At 30.4% G+C, this 23176-nt stretch overlaps 3 protein-coding genes across 3 annotated transcripts in view; 1 reads left to right on the forward strand and 2 right to left on the reverse strand.

Annotated features, from left to right (window-relative positions):
* LOC105772543 (MADS-box protein SVP) overlaps positions 1 to 23176 on the reverse strand; it is a 94199-nt gene that overhangs the window by 32924 nt on the left and 38099 nt on the right. The window lies entirely within an intron of this gene.
* Positions 1419 to 2742, forward strand: LOC105774632 (AT-hook motif nuclear-localized protein 28). The gene has a single exon (XM_012597192.2). The coding sequence runs from the start codon at positions 1634 to 1636 to the stop codon at positions 2495 to 2497; it is 864 nt and encodes a 287-aa protein (XP_012452646.1). The 5' UTR covers positions 1419 to 1633; the 3' UTR covers positions 2498 to 2742.
* On the reverse strand, positions 10783 to 17793 carry LOC105773189 (ubiquitin carboxyl-terminal hydrolase 16). Its single transcript, XM_012594894.2, has 11 exons — positions 17178 to 17793; positions 14985 to 16407; positions 14810 to 14898; positions 13737 to 13822; positions 13479 to 13641; positions 13240 to 13360; positions 12973 to 13130; positions 12288 to 12372; positions 12003 to 12215; positions 11612 to 11673; positions 10783 to 11526 (listed from the first exon to the last, which is right to left on the reverse strand). The coding sequence occupies exons 1-11, from the start codon at positions 17459 to 17461 to the stop codon at positions 11001 to 11003; spliced, it is 3210 nt and encodes a 1069-aa protein (XP_012450348.1). The 5' UTR covers positions 17462 to 17793; the 3' UTR covers positions 10783 to 11000.

Raw genomic sequence — 23176 nt, forward strand, 5'->3', positions numbered from 1 at the left:
TAAGAACAAATATAATAATTATCAAAATTTCTGACTTTGAGTGCATAAAAATCCAAAACATTATTATATTAGGTTAAAATATGCTATTGCTCCTTATATTTTTATTTTTAAAATTTTAAAATTCAAGTTTAATTGTTAACACTGTTAATTTTTTTATTAAATTTGTTGGTATGACATTTTAAAATAAAATGGCTCACTTAGTAGTAATGTTGACGTTGTAGTCAATTCATTTTAACAAAATAATTTTAACAATGTTAACAATTAAGTTTAAAGTTAAAAATTAAAAAGTAGAGATTGAATTTTAAATTTATAAAGAGTACAGATATTTATATCATATTTTAATCATTATATTATAGTCCTTGATTTTACTGTGACCAAGTTCCACATTATTACATACATGCTCTGGAAAATATGAAAGAAAGAGATCATCCTTGGATACATACATGCTCTTAATTTAAGCACATGACAATCGGTTTTTGTTCATACGTATTTATACGAGTAATCTCTGGTATCTATAAACATATTTCTGTATCTATATAGTGCTCATGGTGTTTTTATTTCATATTTTAATTAAGTTTTCAAGTCTAAAACAAAACCGCATTTTCGTCAAAAATGAGCTGAGATTTGGAACACTTACAAGAGAAGTGAAGTGATAAGGACCCGGTGTTGTAAAATTAGGTTGATCATGCTGAGGGATCGAATTGAATCAAAGGCTTATCCAATCTCGATAGCATGGACCTTAAATATGAAAACTGTTCAAAGGGGTGAAATTCAGAACAAAATTATTAGTTTATGTTTTGGTGACTCGGTTTTAAAAAGTAAAATATTTAAAAGTTTTCTTCTAAGTTATTAAACTATTCAAAATTTTTATATCGGTCATTGAATTATTATGTTCTTTTTAAAAAGTCTGATTAATAAGCTATAAATGACGATTCGATGATCGAGACGATAAGTCAATATTCATCATAAGTAAAAGAACATATTTTAAATTTAAGTCTATTTGACGGTCAATGTTAAAGATTGGAAAGAAAAATGTTTAAATTTTGATTCATAAATTTGTGACATGAAAAAAGATTAAATTATAAAAAGAAAAAAAATAAAAGTTTTCGATCGACAGTTTAATGACTTAAATAAATAAATAAATTTAAAATTTGATAATTTTTAAAATGTAAATTTATAAAATTTTAATAACTTGGGTGTACGTTTAAAGAGAAAAGAATTTTAGATTGAATTTTCAACTTCTTGAATGGTAGCCAAATGCATACTTTATTGAAGAATTTATTCAATATTTTATTTTACTGACTGGTTTAATCCAGTCCAAAAGTTTATCATCTGAAAATCAACTTGCCAACCGAACATGAAGACCTTTAAACAAAGTCTACTAATATCCCTTCCTTTATCACTTTGTCCAAATTTCATGTTTGGCCCTACTTCACAAAGTGTTTTACTTGGTTTAAAAGCTCCCCCAGGCCCCTATTATTCTAAGCTACACCACTCTATTCTCTTTATTTCTTCTCATTCTTCTGCTCTCCCACTGTTTCTCTCTTCACCCTTTGCCATTCATCTCCAAAGAAATTTATTATTTTAACCAGAGAGGAAAAAGGAAACAATTTGGAGCCATTTAATTAAAAAAATGAAAGGTGAATTTCTAGAACCCCAAAATGAAGGTGAAAACCCCAATAATAATATGTTTTCAAAGCTTCACCACCCTTTTTCTCATCACTTTCAACTCAGTCATGATTCCGATGACACCCCCACTCCCAAACGCCCGACCCGTGGCAGTGGCGGCGGAGGAAGCGACGGAGCTAGCATTGAAGTCAGCCGTAGACCTAGGGGCCGTCCTCCTGGTTCCAAAAACAAGCCCAAGCCACCACTTGTCGTCACTCCTGATCCTCACCCTCCCATGAGTCCTTACATTCTCGAAATTCCTAGTGGGAACGACGTCGTTGAAGCTCTCTCCCGTTTCTCTCGTCTCAAAAACATTGGACTCTGTGTTCTAACGGGATCCGGCGCCGTTTCAGATGTTACTCTTCGTCAACCTACGACTACTACTCCATCCCCAGCTACTGTTACTTTCCATGGCAGATTCGATATCTTATCCCTCTGCGCTACGTTCTTACCCCAAACGGCGTCGTGTCACGTGCCTAACACGTTCTCCATCTCTTTAGCCGGTCCTCAAGGGCAGATCGTCGGGGGTTTCGTAGCCGGTTCGTTGGTTGCGGCTGCCACCGTGTTTATAGTAGCTGCCACGGTTAACAACCCTTCCTATCATCGTTTACCAGGAGAAGACGACGAAACAAGAAACACGGTGTCATCTAGTGGTGGTGATGATGGTGGGAAAGGACAGTCGCCGTCGTCTGGTGGTGGTGGAGATGGAAGTCGCGGTGGTGGGGCTGATTCTTGTGGTGTTTCAATGTATAGTTGTCACATGGGTAGTGGTTCAGATGTGATTTGGGCCCCTACTGCAAGACCACCACCGCCTCCACCGCCTTATTAATGAGTTCAAAGTTTTTGGCTTTTTCAGCTTTTCTTTTTCAAAAAGAAAAGAAAGGAAATTTAAAGGTTTCTTCACTTTGAAGCACTGTGAATCAATGGAGCTTAGGGTATCCTGTTTTCTTTTTTGTTCTTTCCATTTTGGGTAATGTAGTGTTCTGTTTCGTGAACATATTATTATCATTGCTTACCTTTCTTTAAATTTTAATCTGGAATTATTAGACAATCAACAAAAATTTGGTTTCTTCACATTTAGTTTTTCATTATATTGTAATATAGATCTGAATATTTTGATGTAAATTTGACTTCAATAGAAAATTATATTTAAAGATAAATTAATATCATTTGGGCAAAAATAAATTAATATAGTAATATAATTGAATTATAATAATGTTATTTTTAAAATTTGTATATGCAATTCTTTTTGTTTATTTTACCAAATATGTTAAAATTCTATCTATTCAATTTTATACATTAATTTTAATAAAAATAATTTTTACATGAATTTCTAGTTACTTTTACCTAATTTATCCTTTATTAAAATAATAATAATTATTTACATGAAAATAAAAAAATTCACATACCATCACTTTTGTTCTTTTTCTTTCAATATTTATAATTATTGTTATTTGCTACTTTATTCTTGAGAAATGTGTTGAAAGAAGAGAAAAATGTAGAAGCATAGGAGAGGAGAGGAGAGGAGAGGGCTAAAAAGCAAAGAGTGGGGGTTAGCTTTAGCCATTGATTGAGCCTGGAAACTTGTGATACGTCAATATCAAAACTTTCTTCTTTTCTGTTTCTAAAACTGGGTTTTTTTTAAGTCTAGAGAATCTCATTCACTACATTACAAATGCATCTGATTCATTTGTTTAATAATATATATATAGATAGGGCTGGAAGCTGAGAGCGTATCAGACTTGTTTTTGCTTCGGAGTTTGGAACTGATTAAACACATCTCTGCAAACTCACTGCTGCTGAAAGCTAATAATGCATGCTACTCCTGCTGATTCCATTCTTGCTTTTAACTTTGCTTCTTCATTGCATGAATTTGAACAGACAAGGGTGAGTTTCATTTGGTTTCACTCATTTTTTTAAATTATTTATTATAATTCCATTTAGTTTTGTTGATATAAAGATTAGATAAGACGAAGATAACGGTGGTGTTGGCGGTAAGTAAGGTGGAACCGCCGTATGTCGGTGGAAGAAAAGAGGAGTGAAGAGGGAGAGAGATGAGGAGGAAGATCCTTTCTTCGGTTGGGTTACGTGCCATCTTCTCATATAAATATGTTGAAAATAAATTGTTCAAATAGGTTGCTTATAGAGTAATAATTGAACATACTTTCAATCACTTTACATGATATAGAATCGTTGTCATTAGAAATAATAATTTACGAACGAGCTCACAGAAGGGCGTAATTGAAAATTGGTTATGGGGAGTGTGCTTGAGAGGTTGTACTCTTCTAACTATATTATTTATGATCTTATTTTAGTTATTTAATACCATTTTAACAAATTTTTTCATATCATTGATCCATAATTTTTGTGAATCTTAGAGTCTGTTTGATTGCCAGTAAAATATTTTCCGTAAAATGATTTACGAAAAATATTTTACTTTTCGTAAAATGATTTCTTGGAAAATATTTTACGGTGTTTGATTGAATCTGTAAAATATTTTTTACTATTTGGCGATTTTCGAAAATATTTTCCGGAAAGTTGTTTTGCATATATTAATATGTATTAATAAATTTTATATTTTAAATTGTTTTTACATATATTGCAATGATTTATTTATAATAATACTCAATTATTAAGCTACAATATTAATCGTTATAAATTAAAAAACTAACATCAAATAAATTATTTGTAATTGTGTTAAAAAACAAGTATTGAATAATTAAAAAAACAAGTTCTTGGAAAATCGATAAATGAAGCAATTTTCTACCGGAAATGAAGGAAGGAATGAAGGAGGCGATAGAGAGGAGAGCACGGAAAATGTCTTACGGAAATTGAAAGGGTAAGATATTTTCCCTAAAATGTAACCCATTTTCCCTTGTTTTGGAGTTCATTTTCCAAATAGAAAAGGTTTTCCGCCAATCAAACGCTGGAAAAGTTGGAAATGATTTTCCGGAAAATCAATTACGTCAATCAAACAGACCCTTAAACCCAGAATCTCAAACCCCTAACCCAAAATCTTGAACTTTGAACTTAAAACACAAAATTTTAGGGACTATATTATTATTTAAATTCATATTAAAAATATGCTTTGAATTTTTAGAATATTTTATTTTATTATGTAATTTAATGTGATAAATTTAATAATAATTTTTATAGAAAAATTTAGATTGTGAAAATTCTAACAATATGAATATGACAAACTATAAATTTAATATATCTAAAATCAATAGACAACAGTAGAAACTTCAATAAATAGGAAAAACCAATATGCATACTTAATTTAGGTATTACAACCATACTTACAATAGGTTAAAACAGATTTCAGCCATGAGCCCATTAATCAATATTAAAGTTGTTGATACAAGAAAGAAATGGTTGGAAGAAATGAGAATGATGGTTTGCTCAAGATTATTGTATTGAGAGTGTGTATATATATTTCTAGTTATGTGTCTTTTTATCCGCGTTTGATTTAAATCTTAGGTCAATTGTCGCTCTACGAGACTCCTCTAATCTGCTTGATGATTGATCGGTGCTCTTCATAGGTGAAAGGCAATCTTTGATGGTGTTTTTGTTGCGGATGAGGTAATGAACCTTGACTATTGATAAAGTATACACTCGACGCGGTTTTATTGTAACGGGTTGAAGGAATATAACAATTGTCCTCAAATTAAAAGGGAACACTATAAAGTGATCTTTCACAACGCTAGTGACCATTGAGATTTTGAAAGGGTTGTGCGGTAGGTGCACAAAGGGCTTCAAAGTGCTTGAGTTTTTGAAGAGTCGCACATCTGTTACACAAGTGAAGCACGTCGTTTTTCCTTTGTAACAACAACCTTGAATTTCATTTATGAGGAGCACATATTATCATAGAAGTGGTTGTATGAAACGATAGATGGGATAGTGCTTTATGCTTCAAAAGTTTTATAAATAGGTTGTATGAAATAAGAAGGGATTGCATGAAACTGTGATTCCACATCACCCTTATCCCTTCTCGATAGGAGAATGACAAATCAAATTTTTCCTCTCGACAAAATTCAAATCAAACTAAAAATGCTAAAAATTAAAAGGAAAAATCTGATTTGTCAATCTCCTAACAAAAAAGGATAGGGCTCACGTGAAATCACAGTTTTATAGAATCATTTCTCGTATGAAACAATAAATAGGTATTTAGCACTTTATAAATTGAAATGCGTACATATTCCAATTCCGAAAGCAACCTTTTATAATTTCAATTAAAGACTTTAAAAGGTGAATTATCCAATATAAAATTAACATTTTTATAACTTCATTACTCTCCGTCTTATTGATATCAAATTTCAAGAAAGTTAATTGTCAATTTTTCCAATTACTACCCATAATATTATATATTCTCTATTAAGGGTGTTCAAAATTCGGTTAATTGGTCGATTAACCGGTCTAATTCAGTCAGAGGTCGGTTAATATTTTTTAAAAGTTCGATTATCAGTTAATTCGGTTCGAAATCGGGTAATTAACCGAATTAACTAAACTTCATAATTAATAATACAAATTATATGTAGTTTTAATTCGATTAATTTGGTCAAATGAACATTATCAATTTATTCATTCTTTATATGTTCTATACTTGTTTTAACAAAAAAAAGAAAAACCAAAAACATATAAATTTTGGTTAACTCGGTTAACCGACCGAATTAACCGAAATATTTCGGTTCGATTAACGATTAAATGATTGAAAAATTCGATTCGATTAGCCGTTTAAACACCCCTATTCTGTATCATATTTTCATAATTAAATGATTAAATAAAATCACTATTTGATATTAATATTTATTTATCAATAATTCACGCATTGGTACACTCAACATTATAATCAGTTTTTATTTGAAATTAAATAACGTGAATGGGGTTTGAAAATTTTTATTTTTGAGATATTTTCAAATTAGGTCCTTCAACTTTTGTTAGGCATATAATTTAAATCTAATTTGTTTTTAATATTTTCAATTAAGTGTAAAGCTTATCTTCTTAATTTATCCTTTAATTATTGTAAAGCTCATAGTAAATTTATCCAATTTCAATTCATTACAAAGATTATAATTAGTATAAGAATTTACTTATAATAAATTTTAAAATATACAAACCTTTATTTTCATTGGACTACTTTTTAAGCTTATAATTTGTATAAAAATTACTTATATTAATTTAAAAAAACATATTAACTAATAAAGTTTAAAAATTTTATGTAGATTTTATAATAAATTATTTATACAATTATTCTAATTTTAAACAATATGTATTCAATTTTAATTTTTTATAGGGTACAATATAGGTATTTCACAATATTAAAATATAGTATTTAAATATTTACAACAGACAATATTTTATACATTTTTTATATTATTTGTAAAATTGTATAAAAGTTTTAATAATTTTATAAATAAATTTATTATTTTATAATTAATACATACAACTAACTTGTGTATTACGAGATAAAAAAATGTAACAAACTATGGTAAAATATCAAGAGAAAGATACGATACAATATAAGGCAAAGTTATCATTCCATTTCTTGTATTATTTACGGGCCTCGTATATGCTTCTATTTATAAGTCTTCTAAGACTTTTGACATTTTAAGACAATGATCAAATTCCAGTTTTAGCTTCTACATTATATTTAAATTTGAGATTTAATCAATATACTTTAAATTTTGATATAATTTGATTTATTTTGCTTTTATATTGTTAACTATTTCGATTAAAAATTGACGTCAATTTTTCTTAAAAGCACTATCCGAACAATTTTTTTATCATAACAAATTCGAATAATTGCTTTAAGAAACCCATATCGACGTTTTTGTTGTTACATAATTACCAAATAATTTTTATGAATATTTAACCAAATTTAAAGGGTTGTTAATTATCCACATTCGATATTTGTAAGACTGTGAAAACTCTAGTTTTTGACCATTCCCAAGTTTAATATTGTTGGTAAAAGCACTATAGAGGTCTTTGTATTAAAAATTAGATTGCATTTTATTCTCTCTATTTAAAAAATGAACAAATTAGTCATTGTATGTTAGATCAGATAGCAAATTGGTCTTTCCGTTAAAATCTCATCCATTTCTATTGTTAAAATTTGGTCACTATATATCAGCATGAGATATACGTGGCATGCGACATGTAACTGCTTTCCATTAACTACATCAATTTTTAACAATAGAAATAAATAATATTTTTAACAAAACGAAATTTTGTATTATAGTTTTATCTTAATTGTTTGAAAAGAGTTATCCATGTACTTTGTTTTTTTGTAGCCTTGTGTCAGACAATAATGGTCAACAATATATCTAAAAGGATATTTGACTCACATGATCTATTTTTATAATATTTTAGTAAGAAAGCCTCAACTTTGGTTATAGATGACATAACCAAACTTCCTATATACCGAATAGATTAAGTTTGCTTAATGAAATGTTCTTTTTTTCGACAAATCATAAGTGTTTTCATCCGTTTTACGACCTGAAATTAATCCTATTCAAACCAGAAGAATATTCAAGTGATGCACTCCCGATATCAGAATTAATGAAATGTTCTTTTTTCGACAAATCATAAGTATTTTCATCCGTTTTACGACCTGAAATTAATCCTATTCGAACCAGAAGAATATTCAAGTGATACACTCCCGATATCAGAATTAAAACAACTTTGCTAAGATGGTAAGTATGTTCTTGGAGAAGAAGACAGGTACAAGGTAGCAAGTAGCAATAGCATTTGTCTTTGAGCCGAAAAGAAGACTTATATAATGTTTTGTTTTAACAAATTAAGACCTTTAAGACCAACAACCCATTATCCATTGTCTCTTTAATGCTTTGCCCCGACATCTTAGAGATATCATTGCCAAGTTTCATTGAAAAAGGGTGGGCGGATATCCACCTTTTTCCCTTTCCAGGAAAAAGATGGAAGGAAAAAATTATAATAATAAAAAAAAAAGCATGCAAAAACATGCAATCAATGCATCGGGGGTATTAAGACAGTACTTTTATGTGTGAAAAGGAAAATAATAAAAAAGAAGAAGGAAAATTAACAAGTCTATGTGTGTCATTGCCCATTTCCATTCCACATGTTGTTATGAATGCCATGCTTGGCACTGACTTCTCATTGCCAAAGACTTTCTCCTTGCCTTTCCATGGCGTTTACTCGGTTATGCTATACTCATAAAGTGGGTCTGAAAAAGTTAGGTAAACTGCATTCAATTTCATTAAATTATCTGGTCATTTAATTTCAAAAAGTTACAAAATGATTACTGAACTATTCGAAAGTTTTCATTTAAGTTACTGGTGTAGACGAAGAAGAGCTGAACTATAAAAGAGAAAGGAATAAAGAGCTTTTTATTGGTGTAGAGGTACAAAAAGAGAAAGTTATACAATAATGATTTTAATAATCCGATGATTAAAATAAAACTTTCAAATAGTCCAGTAAGAGAGCAAAAGGACCCGAACGACCCAAACCACCAAGGCTAAACAAAGCAAAAAAAAAAAAAAAAAAAAAAAAAGGGATGATCATCCCGAGATACCTTGGGCTCCTTACTTGGGAGGGCTATCACAAGGACCCTTGGAAGGTATTTAAGGCTATTAAGCATCGAAGTAGCAATGCCTTGGGCTCCTAAGTAGCAATGGAAGTTTGTTAAATTTTTTTAATTAAATTTATTGGTATGAAATTCACTTGGTAATTAAGTAATAAAAAAATGACATTATAATTAACTTAAATTTAATAAAAAAAGTAAATCAATAGTATTAACAGTTAAATTTAAATTTTAAAATTTGAAAAATAAAACTAAACTCTTAAAAGTAAAAGTATGAGATTCTAAATTTTCATTGTGATATATCTTGACCTTTTATTATAACAACTACACCATGAATGTAACACTCCTTACCTAGTTCGATTGTTGGACCCAGATTATAGGATGCTACAAAAGTTAACGGAACAAATCATATACAACCTTTTATTGTTTAATTGAGTGTTTAAAGTTGAAATTGTATGTGATTTCCTTCGTTATTTGTTGTAGTATTCTATAGCTCAGATCTCGCACCGGACCGAATGAGATGTGTTACAATAAATGAAGTAATTAAAACTATTTTTATGTATATGGACAAATTTTGAATTAAATTTGTGAATATTTATAAACAAAAAGAAATGGAATGGAAAAGGAATCCAACTTGTATGGTATTCAAAACGCACTATAAACTTTTCATTATTATTGCTTCCCAATCTACTTTTCTTAACCAACAATCAAACTCAAATCCTTTGACCAAACAAAAAAAAAAAATCCTTTCTAAAATCTTTTTTTTTTTATAATTTCTGCAATGGTAAATGGTGGGATAAAGGCCTAAATCAAGATTTTGAAATTGAAGTTTGACCTTGCATGATGAGCCTTCAAATGAGGACAAGAGCTACCATATCAAACCTTCAGAGGACTGAGAGAAAATTGGAAATCAATTTCGACCGTGGTGTTGAGTTTGATTTAATTTAATTTAATTTTTTTATTATTTAAGTATATTCAGTTTAGTTTATTTTTTTTTAATTTTTAATTTAAAAATAAATATTCTATAGCACAATAAATGTGATATTGTTTATATAAACGACAGAATTTTATGAATAAATACATTATAAATGCTTAGTATTATAACTTCTATTTAAGTCATGCCATGTTTTTTTTTTTTAAATCTATTATTTATTACATTCCCCATAATAATTAAATAATTAAATTATTTCAACTTTGAATGATTTGATATTAGAGTAAAATCTCGTGCAATGAAAATATCATAGAGATCTTTGTATTCGAAAATAACATATTAATCCATATAAATTAGATTAAAAGGCAAATCAATTCTTCTATTAAAATTTCATTGATATTCCACTATCAAAAACTAATCTCCATATGTCAACATGAAATACTCATAACATGTCATGTGTAACTTTCTATTTATTCCATTAATCACACTAATCGTAACAATAAAAATAGATGAAAATTTTAACCGAAAAGATCAATTTACTTTTTGCTTTAATATACAGGAACTAATTAAAAGAGAAAAATACAATGCATAAATCTCCATCGTAGCCAAATCAAATCCTTACCAATTACTTGAGAAATTACTCTTTTCTTCTTGTAATGAAATGTTGTATAAAAATATACTATTAGTATTAACAAGAAATGTGTAACATGAACAAAATGGCACTCACTGATTTCTTCCAACAAAGCCAGCCAGCCAACTAGCTACAATATACTACATCACATACACCCTTTCTCCAATTCTTATTTACCTCCTCTAATTCCAAAACTCAGTAATAAAACTTTTTTAATTTGTTCTTTTCTTCAATGATTTTCTAAAGTATACCTCATTTAATGAGTTAACTCGTCCTAATAACTCTGAGTCAGTTTCCCTAGAGCTACTACTATTACTATAACTACCTACGTCTCTACATTGTTTACTCGTGTTGGAGTGGAAAAGAGGATCAATTTCAGGCGAACCTGAATCGTATCGGTCTAAATCAGCTAAGGGTGAATGCTTTGAGTAAAGAGGAGAAGAGGAAGGGGAAGATGAAGCATCGGAATCGCCAAATACAGAATCCAGTGAGTCATCTTGTGTGCTATCAGTACAGGAAGAAGTATTATCAGAATTGCTGCCAAAAAGAGAAGAAGTATCACTTGATGAATCCTCTTCTAAAATCTTTTGTAACCGATTGTATTTCGAATAAAAGGATTCGATACTCCCTGAATTATCAGGATGAGTTGAACTTGACTTTGGATAATTCTTTGAATTTATTTTTGATAGAATGGACTTACTTCTGCTCCTTATCGATCTTGGGGCTCTAGGTGAGCACCTGCAAGGTAATATTTTTGTAAAACAAAAGAATGAGAGCGTATGGATTTTAGTAGCGAACAATGTGATTTGAGATTTCATTATACCTTGCGTAAAAAAGCATGTATGCGCCTTTTGTTAGAACATTACCAAGTTCAGAGGATGTTACCTGCCAAATTATCACCAACACAAGAAACTTGAGAAATTATTTAATCAAGTAGTTCTTAGGTCTCCTATCAAACAGGAAATTTAATAAATTCGAAGCGAAGAATCTAAAAGTTATCACCTATTATCACTATCATGGCAGCAAAAAGTTAATCAGCGAATATGGCAAAAAACTTTTGACATTCACAGGGAATAAAAAACCGGAACATTCTATAAAATGTAAGGGATTTGGTAGGGTACGTAATTGAAACATAGATTGAAGATTACGCACCAAAAATAAATGAAATGGCTTAGAGACCAGAAGATGCAGATGATAATTATAGAGTACATTACCTTGCTATCATCAATCTTGAACCACTTGTTTTGGGCATTTTTAACGTAACAGACATAGTGACCTGAAAATGCAGCATTCATAATATCCAAGTGAACCACCACACCATAGAGCCTGTAAATGGGTGAATTGTCGCTTGTCCCACTCGTATACGGCGCCAAGTTCAAGATCTCAGGGAATTGAATCGCTTTGTTAAGCTTCCCAAATTTACCAGACTGCAACATAAAACACATGTAAGCTGTAAGAATCTGCAAAGAGAAAAGCAGAGCTCTTTATAAAAGGAGTACCTGAAATCGCTTCAAAGCAATTGTGAGGACATTTGGAGCCTCTGATATTGTCAACTTCTTTTTGGCCTTCTCGTAAGAGTTGCATCTAAAGAAAACAAGCTTAGACAGAATGAGCAAACCTCTAAGAACCGTATATTATCATACATAGTAACACCACCAATATCAACAGGCAAAGGAACTCAACAATAGAAAGAAATGCTTTTCGGTAAAATAAAATCAGTAAGAATAATAACCACCTTTGCAGGATCACATAACACAGCAGACAAAATAATGTAATGACAACAACACTTCAACATAGCTTCCAAAATTTCGGAAAATGTGTTTCTCCAGAAGCACCAAATTACGGCTTATGTGCTTTTTTGAAGTATGCTACTCATAGAAACAAAGAACATATTTCTGAGAAGTTAAAAACCTAAGCCAGAGAAAATGAAAATACTAGCTTTGATTTGAGCATCTATCCTTGCATCAGTTTAAGTAAGAAGAGAATTTCCCTGTTATATCTCCAAATATTAAATTGTCAAAATCTAAGCAAGATGAAGACTAAGGTCAACAAATAATAAAAAAACAGTATTTTACTTTTAAAATACAATTATCCCCATAAAAGTTCAACTTCAGCTCTTTATGCATGATAATAATATCAATACAATATCTAAAGAGCTTTAGGGGGAAAATGTAGTAAACCAACCTGCCACATTGGTACTTATTTTCTCCATCTAAAATCTCAGTCCTCGTAAAGCGATGAAGAGCCTCTTCCAGGGTTTCTATGTCTCCTTCAATCTCAACCGTAAGATCCATCATTCTTTCATGACGTTCAGACTTGCCTTGACATTTCACACACATTATCTGCAGAAAATAATACATGCATCATTTGCAATATAACAAAGAACAGTTCAAGCAGTTAAGACATCTGGTGCCTAAACAGAGAGAGAGTAGCTTGATCATAAACGATTACCTTCGACCGGAGAAAACCTCCAAATGTTAGGCCTATTAAAGTCGTTTCTTCTTCAGAACACCCTGATGAACGCACCCCAGCTTCTTTAAGACAATCAAATTGCATCACATCAATAACATACCTGTAAAATATGATTCATCAATAAATTACAGGAGCATTTTTGAAAGGATTACTCATCTCTCATGAAAAAAATATTATTGAAGAGGTTCATGCAATAAAAATTGGTAAATCTATATCACCTTAAAAATTCATGTGCATCCTCCTCCTTCCCTTGAACAAGTTGGCCACAAATATTTTGTAGTTGAGACAGTATCCCTTTAGGGGACAGTGGAGATTTTCCCTCCTTGGCCTTCAAAATTAAATTTTCTAAATCACAGGTGAAACACCATTCTTTCTTTGCACCTAATAAAGCAATTTATAGTAAGAATCATCCAACATGCTACCTCAAAAATCAAAATCTAATTAATTCCAGATTCAGAAACAATACGGCTGCATACATGCTTTTGAATGGAGTCCCTGAAGAAAGTAAGCAGTCAAGGGAGGAGTGAATGTCAAGCATTGGAGAATAGCATTGGCATAACAGCTGCACAAAGTAAATGGCGCATTAAGAACAGAAAGAAACCTCATAGGCAACTAAAAAACCAAAGACACCTAGCAAGGTCCCACAAATCAAAAAATGAAAAACCTTGAGGCAGCATCTGGGACCTTGGATTTTAGAATTTGGATTTGGATTTGGATTGTTAAAATAGTGTAAATTAAAGTAGTAAAATATTTAGAAATGCAGCATTAATTACAATTTCTCAAATCCATGGATTTGTTAGATGCCTATTTAGTAGTAAATTTGAAATTCTTAAGATATTTTTGGATTTGACAAATCCATGTTTTTATACTTATCAAACATATATTATATTGAATCCCAACTAATTTGTCCATAATATATGCATTTCACTCCTACTATTTACATAATAAATGAAATCCAAATCCAAATTTTCAAATTCGTGTTCCCAAACAAAGCTTTAAGGAATAGAATAAAACCAGCAGATAATGACAGCATGGATGATTTAAGTGAAGGAATATGAGCAATTAAAATTACTGAAATTAGCACTTCTCCTCTGGCCCTTTCTCCATTATACACTCACATTTGAGTAACAAAATCAAAGAATAATGTTCCATATCGAACTGATCACTATAGGCTATTCAACACAAGGAATAACAGCATGGGCTAGCGAGTGCCAAAGTGATAATTGAGTGTAATTCAATGATAAAGATACTTCACCAAGTAACCAAATAAAGGTTAAGAAACAATGCCATGATAAACAAAGGCGAAAATATTTTGATTTGCAGTCACCGTTTTCTAGTACAAAAATATCATATTATAGCAGGTCACCTGTAACAATAAGTAATAAGGAACAAATAAAATCAATTTTCTGTCCTAATCACATATGATCTGTGTCATTAACAAAGCATGAGAAAAAAGAAAATAAACAAAATATGATAACAGGAAAAGCAATATTCCATATAGAGTTTTTCCGTAAGTGTTTGCCATACTAAAAATCCAATCTTATATTACCTGTTCCCACAGTTTACAAGGCCACATGGTTGCAGATTCGCCTTGCTCCCACTGTAAAGCTTGACAAAAGATTCGTAAGGAAAAAGTACCTGCAAAGACAAAAGAAAATTGAACTAAAAGCTAATTTGTCAGAGGCTATGCTACTATGGTAAAAAAAATTAAACTTCAAGCAAACCTTATTATAATTTCCAGAATCCTCATTACCAACTCCTAAAGGATAGTGTTTGGGCAACTTAGATCCTCTGAATTGATCAGCAATTTTCCGCATGGAGGTTTTCAATCCATGAGTGCTATCAGAAGAACTTGAAACCTTAGGTAACGTAGCAGCATTGGCATGAACACCACCAAAATTTCCAGATTTAGCATTAGGAACCGCATGCAATCTGGCACTAGATGAATAAGCATCAGAAGACTTTAATAGATGAGAAGCGCTAGGTCCATTAATAACAGAACTAGAATCTGACTTTTCAGAACATGACGATGACAAGCTACTGACTAACGGAACATCTCTATTGATAGCTTCTCTGGGTTTTGAGATAGGTGAAACATTGGTAGACCCGCACTCCACATGGTTAGCACATTCAGAATTTGAGGATGAGGATCTGCTGACATTTGGAGCATCCAAATCAACATTTTCTGGCAAAGTTACTCCATTAGAAAGCTGGGTGTACCCCGAAGCACTCCGAGGAGCATCATCCAATTTGGCAGCTTTAACCTTCAAGCCTTGTGGAGGCAAGGAAGAAGCATTTTGAGACAAACTGAATGAAAAATGTAAGGAAGATCCAGGATCAAGTGAGGCACTTTCACCGCCTTCTTTAGGATTTGACTGAAAAGCCTCATCATTAGCATCATTCGTAGATACAACTGGTTCCAGAGTTCTGCCCCAGAAACCAGAAGATAAAGTACGAACCTCAGAAGTTGAGCCCTCAGACATATCACTAATAACTGAAGAACTGCCACTTGCTCTGCATTGGATCTCTCCACCTTGATCAGGCTTCATCTGATTTGATGCATTTAATTTAGAAAATTTATCCACAGAATCAACCAAGCTGGCAAATTTTGGGGATGACAATTTGGTTTGATCCACGTTGCTGACACCAGAAGCAGTCCACAACGTGTCAAGTTTAGAATCATCAGCAGATGAAGATATCTCAAGTCTACAAGGCTCATTTGAACCAACACTCTCACACACAGAAACATCATCAGACGATTCACTACCAGTTACAGAAGAAGAAAACCCAGAAAATGAAGTACTGGAAGATTCTGAAGCAATGCTCCTTCCTTCCCCATCAGCCTGGAACTCAACCTTAATATCATCATCCTTCTCAAGTAAAACTGCAGAACAGCTAGTAGAACTAGACAGTGCAGGTTCAGTGGTGGAATTATGTAACCCAGATTCTTTGGAGGATGATTTAGTTGGCTCTGCATGCTGCTTTTCTTTAGATTCAAATCCGTCTCCAATTTGGTGTTGCTCCGTCACCTTCTGACCAGAATCACAATCACTTCCCTCATCATGATTTTGGTGTTTGGCAACTGCAGCCGGATAACATTCTTCCTTGTGACCTTGTCGCCAGTGAATAACTTGACACTGAGTAGAACTGAGACAACCAAATTGTAAATAAATAAATAAAAGGTTAAAAACAACTTTTCCAGCAGAAAATAAATAATGCTTAAAACATCTATAATTCATGATAAATGTACCATAAAGTCACATCCTCAGAATTACAATAACATGATATGGAAAAGCTAAATTATTTTCTGCATTCATTAGAGTGGTCTCTTCTTTTTTTTCACCCATTAAATGAATCACATTTTAACTATTTGCAAGCGCACTACATGCACCTCCTCAAGTCCTCAACTCCTAAACTGCATGGGAAAATAACTCCTAAATTGCAAACAAGATAAGACACTTAAAAGGTCATATTCAAGAGAATGGTTAAAAAGCTTTCTAATGTCCCATCTTTGGGAGGCTCGAACATGGCATATACAAATTGAATCATTTGCTCAAAATCAGCAAAAACCGTCCATATTGCAGTTTTCAAGACAATCTCGAAACACCCATCCATGATAGAGTGTAAAGGTTGAATCTATCGTGTAATTTTCACCAATCCAAGTCTTCTAAATTGCTTTATTTCTGACTTCATAAAGCCAAGCTCATTCAACTCCTAATAAATGCATCTAGACAAATAACAGAGAACTTAAATAACAACCAGATTTTTTGTGAACTAGTTGAAGCATTCTCTAATTAAATATTAGCATACCATTTAAGAAATTACCATCAAATAAAAAATCAGAATCATCTCCTATTCAAACTAAATCCCTAAAAAAATCAATAAAACAATAACACAGAATTAGCAAGTTTACATACCAATACCGGACAGCTTTGCAGCGAGCACACCGTGTAGTAGTAGGGCAATAGCAAACTGCACATTGATGATAGTTACGCGAAACCGGAACACTACCGTATCCAATTGATGCCTCAAGCTCAGCCCTAGCAGCCTCTTCCGACGCTAAAATCATAAGCCTCTTGATCTCCGCTTGCCTGGCTATTGATAACCTCCATTTCCGCCTAATGAAAAAGCCGAACAAAGGAATAATGATGGAAACCACAAGGACCAGGCTCGAAAACCCTAGATCCCCAATAAGAAGCATCTATCCTGTACCCAAAAGGCATCAAACTGGATCTTCAAACCCTAAACTTCCTAATTCTCACCACCACACACAGATTACAACGAAAAGCTCTGGCGATTGATAGGGAATAAAAACAAACCCGACCTTGATCTCAAGAAATTAAAAACAAAAATTGAAAATAAAATCATAAAATTAAAAATAAAAAAGCAAACTGACAGTGAGAGGAGAATGTTAGATTTTGCTTGGGTTCACAGAAAACATAAATTTAACTTTCCTTCAGCTCGCGGATTTTCGGGTAATGAAAATTCTTCCGCTTTGTCTAAATCGATATTTTAGAAAGAGAGACGAATCAAAGTCAATTATATTATATTCTCTTTTCTAACCGTCTTAAGGGGTAAAATATCGAAAAATAACTACAATTTAATTTTGTTAGAAATTGGTAAAAGCAAGTTGTGTGTACTGTATTTGAAAGTAGATTGTATTTTATTTTATTTAAAAACAAATAAATTATTTTATTTAAAATTTTACTTGTATTAATAATGATAAAATTATATTTTAATCCTAAAATAATAAAATTTAATTTAGTTATTAAAAAATTATAAAACATAAATTATTAAAATAATAAAATTATGTTTTAATAAAAATATATAATTTAGTACCGACACCGTAATAATTTTCTTACTCCGTTAACCGCTGACGTGGATATATCGATTTGTTGGAAAACGTGTGGAAAACGATGTAATGAAAATTTTGTCAATTGGAGATTAGAATTTAATGCGAAATTTGACAATCGACCAGCTTATTAGTCAAAAAATCAAAATCAAAATTTTCTTTTTCTAACAATTATTTTTCTAAATGCCTTTTGACTTTTTATTTTTTTGTCCGCCCGACCATTGATTTTAGGCTCGCATGTTCGATCTTATCACCTTTTTCCAATTTTTTTTCTTTTTCATATTTATTTATATTTTATTTAATATTAAATAGGTTTAATATATCATTTGATATCTAAATTTAATAATTTTTTTAATTGTTGTACTTATTTTATTTTTGGTTCAATATGGTTTTATATTCGACAAAATTGTATATTTTGATACCGAATGTAACAAGATTAATATTTTAGTATTTAATTCGGGTTTTAGGGTTGATTTAATGAAAGTTAATTGATAATATCATTATATTTGAATTCATCGACTTAACTCTAAAGCCCGAATTAAACATTAAAAAAGTTAACATTGTTAGCTCCAGGTATCAAAATGTTGTCAAATACAAATACTACATTGAACCAAAAAATAACATAGGTACCACATTAAAAATAATAATAAACCTAGGTACCAAACTGAACATTAAACCTATTAAATATTTACATGTTAATGAGGTTTGGACTATTTATCGATAAGGGTAAAGTTATAAGATTTTGAGTATTTAAGTTTGAGTCTCGTTATACCATATGTACACATTATGTCTGTTAGAGGCAAATGTAAAGGAATGCGCTTGACTATCTCTCCATAAATGGAGAATTGTAATTTATATTTTTGGCCCCATAAAAATGAAAAAGCTTATTTATTCATTTTTTTTAAATGATGAAATCATGAATTAATATATGATAAAATTATATTTTAACCTCTCAAAAAATTATAATTCAATTTCAGTCCTTCCTAAAAAGTTTTCTAGATTTGCCTCAAACGTGTGTGTAATTTCTCTCCTAAATTATTTTAGGTCAAAACTCATCATATGTAGGTTTTGTCTATATTTATTCGGATCTAAATTAGAATATGTTTTAGTTTTCAGTTCATTATGTTGTATATTTAATTTATTATAATTCTAAATGATCGAACATGTATTATTTGTGATTTGTAATTATCTATACTAACATTTAAACTCCTAAATAAGTTGATATCCTTGGTCAACCAAGAACTAACTTGATTAAGAAAATTACAAAATACCCTTTCATGTATAAGTAAATCATACAATTACGAGGGTACTTCGTCTTTTTACTTTTAATAAAACAAATAAAAATTACATATAATAAAAATTGAACTCATACTACCAACATTTATACAATCTTTTCTTTATCGTTTTAACTAAAACTTTACTTTGATATTTTTATACATTTTTTCTTCCATATTGTTTGCAAATATCTATACCGATATTTATTGTATGCTACTTTTAAATGCACACTTCTATTTTAAATACTAGGGACGGGAGTAATAGCCTTGACCCTGAAATAATAAAATTACCTTGTAGCCCTTCAAAAATTTAAAGATTACAAGATAATATGGCGATAAATTTGCACTTTACTCACAATTTATTATTCATCTTTGACCTCAAAATATTTTTCTAACTTTACCTTACTAAATACGTAATTTTCACACACAATTTCTCGTATTTGTTGTCCTAATATATATTTATACTAGCAAAACCGTTTTAAAAGAAATGTAATTGCACGAAAACGAAACAAATTCCATTTTCCTTAATCTCTAATGACATGAGTTGGACCAACTTTATGTTTTTTTGCTTGCTATTTGCAAGGTGACCCTACAATCTAATCCCACTTTTCATGCCTACTTTCATAATTTTCTCGGAAAGTTATCAAAATTTTCTTGGGAAATGACTTTCTTTACCATTTATAACATCATCTCCGTTTTTCTTTTTCTTTTTTTCCATCTTAGAATAATCAAACAATATTATAATCTTTTTCCTTATATTAATATTGAATTTGTTCCAACCCATAACCGAAGAGAAAATATGTTATGTTATTAAGAATTTAAAGGTAAAAATAACTTTCTAGTCCCTCTAATTCTTAAATCTGAGCAAATTGGTCCCTCTAAAAAAACAAAGCAATTTAATCCTCGCCATTCGAAAGTGAGTAACTGAGAACAGTTAATCATAGCGTTAATGTCTCTTTGTCAATTGTACATAAATTTGATCGTATACTAATAAATTTAGGGCCTGTTTGATTGCCAGTAAAATGTTTTCCGTAAAATGATTTCTGGAAAATGTTTTACTTTTCTGTAAAATGATTTACTGGAAAATATTTTCTAGTGTTTGATTGAATCTGTGTAAAATATTTTCTCTTGGCGATTTTCGAAAATATTTTTCGGAAAAGTTGTTTTACATATATTAATATATATTAATAATTTTTATATTTTAAATTATTTTTACATATATTGCAATGATTTATTTATAATAATACTCAATTATTAAGCTACAATATTAATCGTTATAAATTGAAAAAACTAATATCAAATAAATTATTTGTAATTGTGTTAAAAAACAAGTATTGAATAATTAAAAAACAAGTTCTTGGAAAATCGATAAATGAAGCGGTTTTCTACCGGAAATGAAGGAAGGAATGAAGGAGACGATAGAGAGGAGAGCACGGAAAATGTCTTACGGAAATTGAAAGGGTAAGACATTTTCCCTAAAATGTAACCCATTTTCCCTTGTTTTGGAGTTCATTTTCCAAATGGAAAATGTTTTCCGCCAAGCAAACGCTGGAAAAGTTGGAAATAATTTTCCGGAAAATCAATTCCGTCAATCAAATAGCCCTTGATGCTTTCATATTTTTGGCAATTTGGTTTTGATTTTAAAAAAGCTTAATTCATAAATTGCACCCTAAACTATACCACTTTTTTTTCCAACTTGATATCTATTTTTTTTGTCAGAAGTGGTACTTAAACTATTTCACTGTTACGCAAATCACCCCAAATCTTAACATCGTTAAACAAATCATTATCCAATTATATTGTGCCATGTCATCACTCATGTATTATTTTTTATTATAAAATATCCATCAATTTAACGAGCCAAGAACACGAGTTAAATAACCTGAGGCATGTTGTACACAGTCCTTGAGGATATTTCACCGTTTAGTGTATTCTCCGGGATTCAACAAGCTCTTTTGCTAACCGGTAAGAAAGCAGGATATAAGGAATAACAAACAAATTAAATTCTTAGCCAAAATCGAAGGAAGCTTTTGAGAAACCAGAGAGTGTTTAAAGCAGGATGCGAATAATAAATTGGTTGAATGATTTTGAAGCTTGTCATGGCATTTACAAGAGTTTCATTGAGTTAGCTAAAAATAGTTTAAAAATAGTTTAACGAATCTAGACTTAATTAAAAATAGCTTCAATCGGTTAAGTTATTTTTAATTTTTTTACTCTAAAAAGTTCTGTAAAAAATAATTCCAAAAATAAAATGGTTCAAATGTGCCTTACACGTAAGAGAGGAGCAGGGTGGTGGGAGGAAAATATTTTTTAATTTTTGATGTTAATATATTTATTTTAAATAATATTAATATAATTATAATTATAAAATAATCAAAAGAAGTTTAGGTACTAAGTTGGGAAAAGTGGTATAGTTTAGGATGCAATTTGTCAATTAAGTCTTCTAAAAATTCAACAAATTTAGCTTCAATATTTACACGTATACACAAAAGGTTGTAAGCTAAATTTGTTAAATCAAAATAAAAATGCCAAAATGTGCAACTTTTAGCTAAATTTATTATTATACCAATCAAATTTATGTACAATTGATGAAAAATATTAACGTTAGGATTAATTGTCCTTAGTTGCTCACTTTCAAACTTGATAAGGATTAAATTGCTTGATTTTTTTAGAGAGACCAATTTATTTTTTTGAAATTGAAAGGGACTATATAAGTTTCTTTTACAAAATTTAAGATGTGGCTTTTAATTACATTTATTAAAATAATAAAATAACATAAAATATTCTTAATATTTATTTTCTAACAATAAAATATTTAAAAGTGTTACTCTATCCCTCAAATTTTATAAAAATAAAAATATTAAAAGGCATAATAATAAATTTAGCCTTTAACGTTTATATATTTTGTCTATTTGACCTTTATTTTTTTTCAATTAAATTTGACTCAACCTTTCAAAAAGTAGTCAAATAATTTTTTAACGAAAATGCTAATTAAAACATTAAATTTTTATCGATGTTGGTACGACTAACCCATGGCAATCCAAGTGTGCTTTATCTTTGTCATGACATTATTTATCTTATATGTCATGACAACAAATAATTTAATAATTATAAAATATTAAAAATAATAAAATAACTTAAAATTCATAAAAAATAGAATTAAGTACACATGGATTGCCGTATGGGTTATCATGTTTAAAATTTAACATTTTAGTTAATGTTTTCATTAAAAATAGCAATCCGACTCCTTTTAAAAGGCGGATGGTCAAATTTGATATTTTTAAAATGTTAATAACCAAATTTAGCTTAAAAGTGAAATAAGGATAAATTTGATAGAAGATGTAAATATTAAAGGCCAAATTCATAATTATGCCTATTTAAAAATGCAGAAGAGTCCCCAAAAAAGGGACAGGAAAAAAAATAAAAATGTCAAACTCAATTAAATTTTGTTGGATAATTGCTAGTTGATCCATGGGATTGTATGTTGGGCTTTCCCGCCATCAAGTTCCGTACCAAAACTCAGTCGGCCATTAGAGAGCTCCAAAGGCCGAATAAAACTCACCAAAGGTCAAGTCTTGGTTTTAGTCCTCCTACTATCCTAAAATATAATATTTAATCTCTATACTTTAATTTAACATAATTTAATCATTTTATTTTTATAATATTAATCAAAGTTTTTAAAACCGAACCCATGATTAAACTGGTCAGACTATCAATTTTTGGTTCATCATTAATTAAATAAATTAATAAAAAATATAGAAAATTGGTCCAACTTGTCAACAACTGATTC

Source organism: Gossypium raimondii, chromosome 6 (genome assembly GCF_025698545.1).
Source record: "Gossypium raimondii isolate GPD5lz chromosome 6, ASM2569854v1, whole genome shotgun sequence".
NCBI lineage: Eukaryota > Viridiplantae > Streptophyta > Magnoliopsida > Malvales > Malvaceae > Gossypium > Gossypium raimondii.

What these genes read in the sequence shown, in the direction of transcription:
- LOC105774632 (XM_012597192.2), top strand. Translation starts at nt 1,634, where the DNA reads ATGAAAGGTGAATTTCTAGAACCCCAAAATGAAGGTGAAAACCCCAAT.
- LOC105773189 (XM_012594894.2), bottom strand. Translation starts at nt 17,461, where the DNA reads ATGCTTCTTATTGGGGATCTAGGGTTTTCGAGCCTGGTCCTTGTGGTT. An exon ending in TCAAGATTGATGATAGCAAG is followed by an intron (nt 11,674 to 12,002) that starts GTAATGTACTCT and finishes ATAATTTGGCAG; the next exon opens with GTAACATCCTCTGAACTTGG. An exon ending in TACATGCTTTTTTACGCAAG is followed by an intron (nt 11,527 to 11,611) that starts GTATAATGAAAT and finishes ATTACCTTGCAG; the next exon opens with GTGCTCACCTAGAGCCCCAA.